The sequence below is a fragment of the Vicugna pacos genome, chromosome 1, assembly GCF_048564905.1.
Source record: "Vicugna pacos chromosome 1, VicPac4, whole genome shotgun sequence".
Lineage (NCBI taxonomy): Eukaryota > Metazoa > Chordata > Mammalia > Artiodactyla > Camelidae > Vicugna > Vicugna pacos.
This window is the reverse complement of record NC_132987.1, coordinates 87,952,951-87,964,678: the sequence shown is the minus strand read 5'-3', so window position 1 is coordinate 87,964,678 and position 11,728 is coordinate 87,952,951. Positions and strand designations below refer to the sequence as shown.

Below are 11,728 nucleotides of genomic sequence, written 5' to 3'. Positions count from 1 at the left end.
TGTTGAGTCGGAAACGTGAGGGATAGGAGAGAAGTCTGGCGAAATTCGTAAGGCGGGCTGTTGTTTTTGTTCCCTGCAGGCTTTAGATGCCCAGCGGTATTGGTTTCTCGTTTGACCCCTCCTGACTGGAAGATGTTGACCCGGGTGAGGGTTGGGACCCAGCCGGGTGCCTCTGACTGAACTGCACATTTCTTTACTGACCGGCATGGCGGGGCAGAGGGCTGGGACGGGGGAACTTCTTGATCTCTGGGTTTCTCTAGCTTCAGTCCAGAGCTCTGGAATAATGCTGTTTTTTTGACGCTTGGTAGTTGCATACTCTGTCCGTTTCTCCCGAGACTCACCTTCTCCTCAGATAACCTGTCTGCAGTCCAGGCTGCGGGCTTTAACATATCCATTCCTTTCAGCTTTGAGCAGAATGCAGGCTCCTGCAGGACTGTCACTGCCCTATCCTGGAAACTTAGAACGGTATCTGTTACATAGAAGGCCCTCGATAAACTTTTCCGGGATTAGTACATGAGATAGAATTGTAAGGAAGTTTCCGCAGGAGCCCAGAGTGACTTTTTCTAAATAAACTTTATTTTGGAATAATTTTATATTTACAAAAAAGTTGCAAAGATAATGGAGTTAGCATATGCTTTTCACCCACTTCTCCCTGATGCTAACATCCAGAGTGGCTTATTTAAATTTTGTTCCTTTGACGTATAGTCCTCTGTTAACACCAGGATTCTGCTTTAACCTTTGCTTTACATTTGAGCAATAGTCATTTGGAGAAACCTTTTTTCTTAAGTAGATAAGAGTATTGTAATACAATTTTGTTATGTGTGAGGTACAGCTCCTGTTTCAAGAACTAGTAATTATCCAAAAAAAAAGTTTTTATCTTAAGAAAAGAAGACTTTGCTAATGTTGAAGTTCAATAAATTTATAAATCAGTGTGTCAGCAATTTTTTCTTATCATCATAGCTGAAAGCAAAATCAGAGAGGAAGCTTGCAAAACAGATTTGCAAAGTTGTATTGGATCATTTTGAAAATCAGTATTCCAAAGAACTTGGAGATGCCTGGAATACAGTAAGGTTAGTATAATTCATCTCGATGGTTTATGATAGAACAAGAAATAAACCCTTCTTGAGGAGGGGTGCTGGGAAGATAAAAAATAAAGGAATCTAAACCTGGCTGCCATTTCCTGCTGAGGCTTCAGAAGGGGTGAATGAGGAGGAAATAGACTGAATCATAGGGAGATGAAAAGAGGAGAAAGAAAACTTTGTAGTGATAGCACAAATTGTTCTGCCCTTGCCTTGTGCAATTGCTTTGATCTTTGAAATAGGAATGCCCACCACTTTGACAAAATTAATTCTCTTGTAACAGAAAAATTTTAAAGGAAATTTTTGACGATATTTGACTAGTTTCTGAAATTCAGAAGATAAGCAACAAGTCTTTAAAGCCAACACTGCTTTATCTTAGCTAATGTCATTTTATTTAGTAATCATGTTTCTTCCCTATGTAATAGCTGGCTATGTCTTGAACACACGTGTTAACACACACACGTTATTTAAATGTATTATAGAAAACAAATAAATATTTAATGCACGGATGTGAGAGAAGTTTAATTTGTATGTTTAGTGAGTTTTGCCTTTGGTATGTTACTCTGTGTTCTTTACACTGAGTGCTTGATACATTATACCCTGTGACATACAAAGAGCAAGACTGTCCCCATGTCCAGTTTGCTGACAGTCTGGTGTTCCTGGGGGAGGAGGAGCATGATTAAAACTATATAAGCTGCTAATTCCATGAGTATCCTAATAGAAATAGTCAGGAGTACCTAGTCTTACCTGAGGGAAGCCAGGTTTCTTGGTGACTTAATAAAGTATAAGGTGGTTCTGAGATAATTTTAAACAAATGAAACTGTTTTAGAAACTTGTAAATACTATAATGTGAAAATGTAGCTTGAAGTTTTATCTCAAGACTAAATCTTTAAATGTGTGTCTTCTATCACAGGAGAAAAAGGAATAAATAGTGGAGTGTGTAATTAATTTGTGAGGTTTTCAGTATGCAAAGGTACTCAAATAGAATAGCACAATAACGAAACACTTACTGTGTGCTTATTACGTGCCAGGCAATACTGACTTCATTTGATCCTCAGAAAAACCTTTGAGATTTGTTTCCCATTTTTCACTGAAGAAACTGCAGAGTTTAAGTAACTTGCCCAAGTTCACTCAGCTAGTTAAGTGGGAGAGCTGGGATTTGTGCCCAGACTCTCTGGTTCATAAACTCCCACTGCTAACCCATATTCTATATGCCTCTCATACCTGCGATGTAACTAGGCATAAATGGATGATTTTTAAAAAAACAGATTTCAAGAGGTATATTGTCTTCAGATTTTATAGTAATCTGGCTATTCATACCCTAATGTAATGAGTTACTTTTCTATTTAATGTGCTCAGACAGATTTATAAATTATTATTTGACCCTAACCAAAATGAGCGGTGAACCTCAAATCCATTTGATTAGCTGTGCCTTCTGCTTCATCTGCCTTTTTGTTGGGTTTTCATGGTAGTTTAAGTTTTGCATAAACATGTGCTAAATTTGCCATAGGCAAAATAAAAGCTTTCTCAGCTTAGAAAGTACTCTGTGCATGCAGGAAGGCATGGGGAAATGAAAACAAATATTTTTGGCTTTTAATCATTTATTTGAAAGACATAGTACTGTGCTTGCAGAGTCTATGTACTTCCAGAGAAAGGCGAGTGCATTTTTGTGCTACTTAGAAAGTAATTTACTCAATAGTCCTGTAATAGTAGGGACAATTTAGTATTTATTTTAATTTTATTCTGTAAAAACTCTCCTCGCCATTGCCCTCTGAGCAGCCCTTTGGAGTTGGGGTTTACCTTGGTTCAGTTTTTGCCCTACTTGTCCTCATGTTCTCTTTCAGGTGAGCCCATTCTTGGCATGGCTGTAAGCTTCCCTCAGTATGCTGTTGTCTCAAGTGGTGGGGTCCTTCCCAAGCTTCAGCCCCACGCTTCTAAGTGTTTTCTGATCACATCACTTAGTTCCACAGCAGGAAAACTCAAAAGCATATTCTAATTTTTCCTTTCCAAGCTTATGTTGCCATTTGCTACTTGCATATTCTATCTCAGTGGAAGGTATCATTATCAGCTGGTTTCCTCTTTCCTCCTCCACACTTCACTACCTTTGTCGTAAGGAATGAACCTTATTCAAAAACGGGTCTGACGTTTGCCCTCAGCTCCTTGGAGGTGATCTGTAAGCCCTTGGAGTGTCCTGCTCAAGAGTGTCTTTGTTTACCTGGGGGCTTGGGCAACATGAGAAAGTCTAGCAATGTGATTTATGGTGGGGGTTCTGGGCCACTGTGTTAGCTAGGCCTCCCACCTCCTACCTCCCGAGGAACTCAAGTCTAAAAAGATCAGTGAGTGGGCAGTCACTCATGCTTGTGTGACTGAGCCCAGTAAATCTAGACACCAGGACTCCCTGGTTGGCAGTGCTCCTATGCGTATTGTCACACATTGCAGGGAAAAGTTATCCTTGTCCATGATTCCACCGGAGGACAAGTGGAAGCTTTATGCTTTGAACGCTTGTGCCTCTGCATCACACATCTCTTACCTTGACAGATTTTAACCTGTATCTTTTCTCCATAATAAACCTCAACCATAAGCATGGGTCTAAGGGTGAGTTCTGTGTGTCCTTCTATTTAATAATCAAGCCTGAGAGTGGTCTTGGGGACCTGGAACTGTGTGCTGCCACCACACACCACTGCCCTGCCCCCATCAAAATCTAAATGCCCGCCAAATGCTTTTGCTTTTATATGAGAAGTTTCTTACTTTGGATCTCCTGCTTATCCTCACTGTTCCTGCTTAGCTGGGCCTTCGTCATTTCTTACCTGGCATATTGCAGCAGCACTTTTCGTAGTCGCCCACCTTTAGTGTTTACTTATTTGCTTATTTTAGCAACCACTTTTTTGGCACAATATGGCAGGCAATGTTCTTATCACTTTACAAATAATGACATAATCTTCTGTATAACCCTTGAAGATGGCTGTTATTATCATCATTTTACAGGTAGGAAAGCTGAGGCATATAGAGGTTAAGTAATTTGCCCAGTGATACACAGCGCACATTTGGAAAAGCCCTGGGAATTTGTCTTACCCACCTTTGTCGTGCTGCTTCTCAGTGCTGCCGTATTCCGTTGTGTCCCTCCTGGAGTACGAGCCTCCTTTGTTCCCCCACTGTCTGCAGTGTTACATTTGGACTAAACATCTTATTGTGATTAGACAGACTTTTGGGACTGAATATGTTGTTCCCTCTGCCAGGAATGACCATCTCCTTTCTTTCTGTACAGTGGTTAAAGTGTAGGTTGAAATCCCACCCTTGCATCTTGTAACGTGACTCAGGAAAGTTATTTTAACATCTCTGTGTCTCCTACCTTTGTGTATAAAAAGGGAAAAATTCTATGTTTTATATAATTATTTGGAAAGATAAAATAAATTTACATATATACAAAGTATTTAGAATATTGACATATAGTAAGCCCTTGATACATGTTAGAATTATTTTTATTACTATTACTATTATTAACTAATTCTTCATCAATCTGCCCCACATACACTCAGCAAAATTAGTTCTGCCCTTTGTGTTTCCATTGAATTTTGTTGATACAGCTGTTGTAATTCTTTCAAGACTGTTCTTGTCACAATTTAATAACTTGCTTGTCTCTTTGGCAAAGGAGGGTCAGGAAGAACCAATTCCTAAGACTCGTGTGCAAGCCATCTACTTAATCACAATTTAGGCTGTATTTATATGCCAGACGTTGTGCTGAGCACAATGGGTTATATATATTCTGCCTTCAAATATATATGAGGGGAGGATTAATTGCAAATGTTTACAAACTTTGGAAATTTTGTGTGCACTTTGTGGAAAGCAAAAAAAAAAAAAAAGGTTGGGGGAAACATGGTTAATTCTGGCCTGTCTGTAAATTTTTTTTTTACCTTCTCCTTATTAATCCAGAGTTCACATAGTTAACATATAGAGGAAGAAATATATAACCAGATTGTATTACCAGAATCTGTGAAGAGGGGTGTAGTGGGCTGGTTGGGGAAAACAGAAATGAACTAGTACCTCAATTTCTATTTTGTCCCTTATGTTGACTTTGCACACATGTTCAATCTTAATCTGTGAAACTACCCTGTGAGTAGTAACTTTTAGCCCCCTTCAAAGTGAGAGGTTAGAAAAATTGCCAGGTGTCTCAGTTTATGGCCAGTCCAAGCTTGTGACTTGAAAGCCTGTGCCTTTTCCTCTACCAAGCATGCTTCTGTGAAGGATTTGGAGTCCCAGCCTTGTGTATGCACACATCTCCTGATGTAAGGGACATAAGGACTTCTTGTGTGCAGTATTTTCAGCCTTTTTTTGTCTCCACCAGAAACACAAGCCTTCCCTCAACGCTTCCTGAGATACTGTGGCTAGAAATAGGGACATAGATTGTCCTTCTATGAGAGACAAGGAGGAAACAACACCAAGAAAGAACAGGAGGCAATCAGTTCATCATTAGAATCTCTGAAGAATAAAAATAAAATAACTGGAAAACATAACTTTGATACACTTCCATGAATTGGTTTATTCTGATTTCTAAACCAGGCTTAAAATGATTGAATGAGTGCCCTCTAGTGGATAATGATAGCAATAAAACAAAAGGGATTTCTATTTTTTAAACACGAACATTTAGTTGATTTTGTAATCTGCAGTTATACCAATTGTGCTTAACATTGTCTAGACAAAATGATTCTTTATCCTCATCATTACATAGGAAGGTAGAGAATAGAATAGTAAGGTAAAGTAGTAAAAATCACAGAAAAGTTGAAAATCATCATATATCAGACATTGTCCAAATAATATATTATGCAATTTTCAAGGGATATGTGAGCAGAGGCAAGTTAGAGCAATCAACTTCCAGATTCTCAGCTTTCACATGTGCTCTTCCAGATTACTCTGCTCCTCTGTTGCCTGAGGGGGGACTTACTCTCCTTTCCCAACCTGCCCTTCTGCTGTTGTCTTTGTCCCACTTTACAGAGGGGGTGCACTTTCACCATCCTGTCTCTTCCACACTGCATTCCTCCGGGCTGTCAGGAACTCCCCCTGCCAGAGACTATTGGACTATCACTGTAAGGGTTTAGAAAGTAAATGACTAACGACTAACAAACTCTTTCCTGACACGTCAGACAGTTTCCAAGTTTTGCTTTCAACAAAAGTAAAGGATTTCCAATTGAATTGTCAGCTAATAGAGCATTTAAAATATTTTTGAAGATATGTCATTTAGTGATTTGAGATTATAGCTCAAAAAGAAGTTTAACAAAAAGGAGACATTGCTTTAACAAAATGTATTTAATTCTTACCTACTTATTTAAGTGAAGGTTTCTCTCAGCCCTTCTACAAATACAAAACAGGAATAAAATTGATGTTGAACCCTGATCATTAGAGCACTGGTAATATTCATCCTTGGATATATGAGGGGGGGAAAATCTCATTTCATTAAGAGATACATTGCTTATGAATTTTTCCTTTTTATGTTTAAATAATTATCAAATCTGTAAGTTATTTTGATCAATTGTGTACAAATAATTTTATTGATAACTGAATCCAGAATTTACCATTTTAACGCTTAGACCTTTAAGGCTACAGTGAAAACAAATTTAGTATATACATGTGTGTATGTGTGTGGGAGAGAAAAAGAGAAATATAATAGGGTAATAAGGATTAAAAGCACAAAAATATATTAGGATAAAGTTATATGAGGAATTATAATGTAAATAAAAGGAAAAGGAATGGTGTAAAATTTCCACCTGTTCAAGAAGACTCATTCCATGAATTTTTAAATGGACAGTGATGGGTTTCAGAATTAGTCTGGTATTTAGGTTCCACTGGATACATTTAAAAAAGCAGTGTAATTTATATCTTAAAATGTCAATCTTTACAGTATGCTGGAAATTACATCCTTAAACATATGAGGAAGATTTTGATTTCAGCTTAAAATGTTCCAGAGGGTATATAGTTTTTTTGAAGTGGTATCAGTGGATATACTAGCAAAACATTTGCAGGTCACTGACCTTGTAGGTCCCAGTTCTGCTGTCTGCTGGTGTACTTGAACTTCTGGCCTTGGAGTCCAGTAAGTGGAGCATTTCAGGCTCCTCCTCATGAATCTTGGGAGGAGGTATGGAATGTGGTGCCTGGCCAGTGTCTTCCTGAGCCTTTTCATGTGTACTCCCTCCACTGTCTGCTGGGCTACTAGCCCATCCGTCAGAGCTTTTGAAGAGAGTAGCCACTAGACCACCAGCACCAGGACATCATCCTACCAGTGTAATCACTGGAGGGTCTGTGTGTGTGTGTGTGTGTGTGTTTGAGGGGAGAGGAGGTTGCTGGCAGGTGGATGCAGGGGAAGCTGAGATCCACATTAATACACAGCTTTGCTTTCTCAGGGCTGGAAGCACCAACCTGGGCAGCCTTAGCAGTCATGTCTTTGAGTTTGTCCTGCTGCAGCTGGTCCTCAAGGGCTGAGTTTGTCAAGCTGTTCCCACTGTTAGAGGCAATAGACCACTTCAGGGATACGGGCCACTGGCAGTAGGTGAGGGTCAGAGTAGAAATTCTCTTCCCCTTCCTGCTGTATACCACTTGTGCTACTGTACTAGGGCCTCACGCTTCTTTTAGGCTCTAAAGCCAGCGGATTTTGAATCAGGGACTTCTGCTTAAGCAGCAATGTGACCTTGGGTAAGTTGCCAAATCTGAAAGCTTCAGTTAACCTGACCTCTAAAATGGACATAATAGCCACCCCTCATGGTTGTTGTGATGGTAAAATGAGGCAAGCATGCAAAAAGCATATTGTAAGCTTCTGATCAGTAATTTTTGTTAATATTATCAGGGTGAGGTGGAGTGGGGAGAGTGGGTGGTAGATAGAAAGGCTTTCCTGGGGGGATAAAGCCTAAACTGCCCCCTGAGCAGCGAGTAGGAGAGTTAGCCAGGCTGCAAGAGGGTGAGAGAGGAAAGGTCATTCTAGGCAGAAAGAGCAATTGATGCTGAGGCTGTTAAAGGCTAAAGAAAACTTGTTTCAGGAAATTTAGGTGGTTCAGTAGTCAGTTATGGGGGATCAGAAAATGTATTTGTTCTGAGCAAGGCCTTCTTTTATCTAGTTGTTAAAAATGAGCTAGAATAATTCCTGAAGACTCCTGCCTTACTGTGCCATTTTTAAATCTCATGAGGCTCTTCCCGTTAGAATCTTTCCATGACTTCTTATTTATAAGAATTTACAACTTATTAGATAAAATTTTGAAACTTTATCCTATGCTGAACCCATATCATCTTCTGTCACACTAGACTACTTTTAGTTCTGCAAGTGCACTGTCCATCATACCTCTGGGCCTGCACAAGTGCTGTAGCCTTGACCCTGGAACTTCCCTTCTCATTTCGTCATATGGCTAATTTCTCCTCATCCTTCAAGATTTAACATTGGATAATGTATAAGACTCAGTAGTGTTTCTAAACTAACTGTCCTTTTATACAGTAAGGCTAAATGAAATATGCAAGATTAATAACCTTTCACTAAGGGACCTGAAAGAAAATGTGAATAAAGGGAGAAACATATTGTGAAGGTTGGAAAGAGTAAATACAATAAAGATGTTAATTCTCCCCAAATCTAGTGCATTTACTTTAACCCTAGTCAAATTTATAATCTGTCTATATAAATATTTTATGAAATATTTAACTGACCAGCTGTTTCTCATGTTCATCTGAAAGAATAAACATTCTAAAATAGCTTTGGAAATTCTGTAGGAAAAAAAAATGGAGATTTGCCTTGTCAGATATTAACCAATTTAAAGTATCCAAAGTGTGTTGAAAGTGTTCAACCCTTTGTTAGCTGAGGGATGGATACATGATGTAAGCCAAGCCACTTCAGTCTGTATTAATTAAATTATGTTTTCTGAACATTATTTCCCTGTTGCTGCATGACTCAAAACTCTGGACAGATTTTCATCCAGTTTGGAGGGTAAGATTGGGATGGACTGATGTCAGATTCACAACAGTGGCATTTATAGATTTCCCTTTTGGGTCCATTTTAATGCAGTGGTTCCCAAAGTGTGGTCCTGGGGCTCAGCAGCATCAATATCACCTCAGAGAACTTGCTAGAAATGCAGATTCTCAGGCTCCGCCCCAGACCTCCTGAAACCCCCAGGTCAGGCCCAGCAGTCTTACAGACACTTGATGCATGTTAAAATTTTTGAAGCATGTTCTTAAAAAGATTGCCATCTTCCAGTATAGCTGAAACACAAGGCTCCTATGATGCACCACCACAGTGAGAGGCAGCGAAAGGAGAAAGCAATTTCATGTATTAGCCTAAATTGAAATTCACATGGCACACTTTGAGTCACAGGTGTTACATTTCAATCCAGCCATTCCTCACACAAGCAACACCAGAGTGAGTAGCATCTGGAATTTATTTAATTGACCATGGTTGATGAGGCTCCCAAATAACTCAGCTAGAAAGGTCAGCTGGTAAATAAATTATTTCCTGATGTATCATTTGTCAATTGATGTGATATTGTGATCATCAAAAGATCTAACTGTTGGACCGAATAAAAAGTTAGGAAGTTAGATCTGCTGGGGGATGGTGCGGGGAGAGCCTGCACCATCCATCCATAAGTGATTTTTAAACCATCCTTGGTTTCGTATCATCTGAGCCACTGATTGCCTCATTAACTCTGTTACTGTAGGGTTCAGTGTAGTTAGCTTTTCGTACTTTTATCTTTGTCAGAAGAAAAATTTAACCCTTACTCCTTTAAACACCCTTTAATGATGGTACTTCCCTTCAATATTAATAGATTCAAGTTTCAAATTTTGTCTCTAAGAAACTCTTTCTTGTGCAAAAAGTGGTAGACTAAAATCAATTTTGGTGGATTTAGAAGTATGCAAAGACAGGCCATGTTTTTTTTTGGCAAGATAATCTGCAGGGAGGGACTAGACTGGGGCAAGTGAGGCATTCCTCTCTGGTGCAGAATTTAAGGTGTTCCTAAAACTCGATAACCAAGATAAATACTATTTTAATGACCCAAATTGATACAAAATAGAAAACGCACAATGGACACAATATCAATGTTTTAAATATAGACAGAACCGTAACAGTGCTGGGTTGAGCCATATGGGAGCCTGAGGCAAAAGGAAAAGTCAGTAATACTGATATGGCTCTCACAATCCCAGGTAAGGAAGATATAAAACTGGGACCACATTCCCTCGCTTAGTAATGTAAAGTATTGCTTTGTACAATATTAATATCCCTTTGTTTTTCTTTTTCTCTCTAGGGGTGTACTAACATCTCCATCATGCTGGCAATATGCTGTCCTTCTTAACCGATTCAGTTTTCCTTTTGAACTAGAGAAGGATTTACATCTGAAGGGCTATCATTCACTCTTTCCAGAGTCTTTACCCTACTATCCTAAATCAATGAAGTGTTACCTTAGCAGAACTCCTCACAGGATGCCTTCAGAAAGACACCAGCTTGGAAACCTGAAAAAATACTACCTCCTCAATGCCGCCTCTCTCCTCCCAGTGCTGGCTCTGGACCTGAGGGACGGGGAGAAGGTCCTGGATCTGTGTGCCGCCCCTGGAGGCAAATCTGTGGCTCTGATGCAGTGTGCTTATCCAGGTAATGTGCTCTTCTTTCCATAATCGACAGCTTTTGTTACAACTATATGTTACAAAATACTTTTAAAGTGTTTAGAGAGAAGTGTAAGATTGACTTTGCAGACTTTAAAAGCCTGAAAACTAGGCCAGTGTGGAACGAAAATTTTAGCTAAGGAAATAGTGTAAAAACCTTTTTTTTTTTTTTCCCAGCTACTTAATTCTAGCAGGAAATTTGTAACAAAACTACGTTTTGTGACCATGGATCTATCAGATAATGTGAATCCTGATAAGCCAATGACAAAGATTTTTTTTTTATTTTGTTACTTTTACACTTGAGAGTCTTGTATTGATATCTTTGTCATACTTCTATGCAACAAAAACATAAACATTTAAAATCATTTTTTGTATCATTGGACCATAAAGTTCTAAGGCAGTTCTGTCCAACAGAAATGTAACATGAAGTACATATAAAATTTAAAATTTTTGTGCAGTCTCAGTAACAATAGGAAGAAACAGGTGAAATTAATTTTAATTATACATGTACCCTAATAATCCAAAGTATTATTTCAACATGTAATCAAAAGAAAAATTATTAATGAGATATTCTTCATTCTCATTTTCTTACAAAATCTTTGAAATTGGTGTGCATTCTGTACTTATAGCACATTTCAATTTGGACTAGCCATGTTTCAGGTGCTCATAGCCTCATGTGGCAAGTGGATATAGTACTGAACAGTGCAATTCTTAACATTTTAAAAGTTCTTTTGAAATGACTTATCATTACTATTATTAGTAGTATAAAAATGATGAAATGTATATAATATACATTTTAATAAATACTTGTTTAAAGTAATGCATTCATTGTAAATTATTTTCTTTAATGAAACGATGGGACTTTTAAAATATCATTTCCAGTTTCCCTGGATGAAAATTACTCATGGCTAGATGAGACAGGGTTCAGCGTCAATTCCGTCCGGTTGGTGTTTGATGGTTTTGTTTTTGTAAGTGCAAATGCTGTTCACCTAGATAAAAAGATGGAAATGGTGGGGCTTGTATTAGTCTCA

General features: G+C 38.5%; 1 protein-coding gene across 1 annotated transcript in view; it reads left to right on the top strand.

Annotated features, from left to right (window-relative positions):
• The first annotated feature begins 6 nt into the window (after positions 1-6).
• NSUN3 (NOP2/Sun RNA methyltransferase 3) overlaps positions 7-11,728 on the top strand; it is a 49,920-nt gene continuing 38,198 nt past the window's right edge. The window contains exons 1-3 of the mRNA XM_006215607.4: positions 7-144; positions 961-1,070; positions 10,343-10,686. Coding sequence (XP_006215669.1) covers positions 133-144; positions 961-1,070; positions 10,343-10,686 — 466 coding nt within the window. The 5' untranslated portion in view covers positions 7-132. The remainder of the gene's footprint in view (positions 145-960; positions 1,071-10,342; positions 10,687-11,728) is intronic.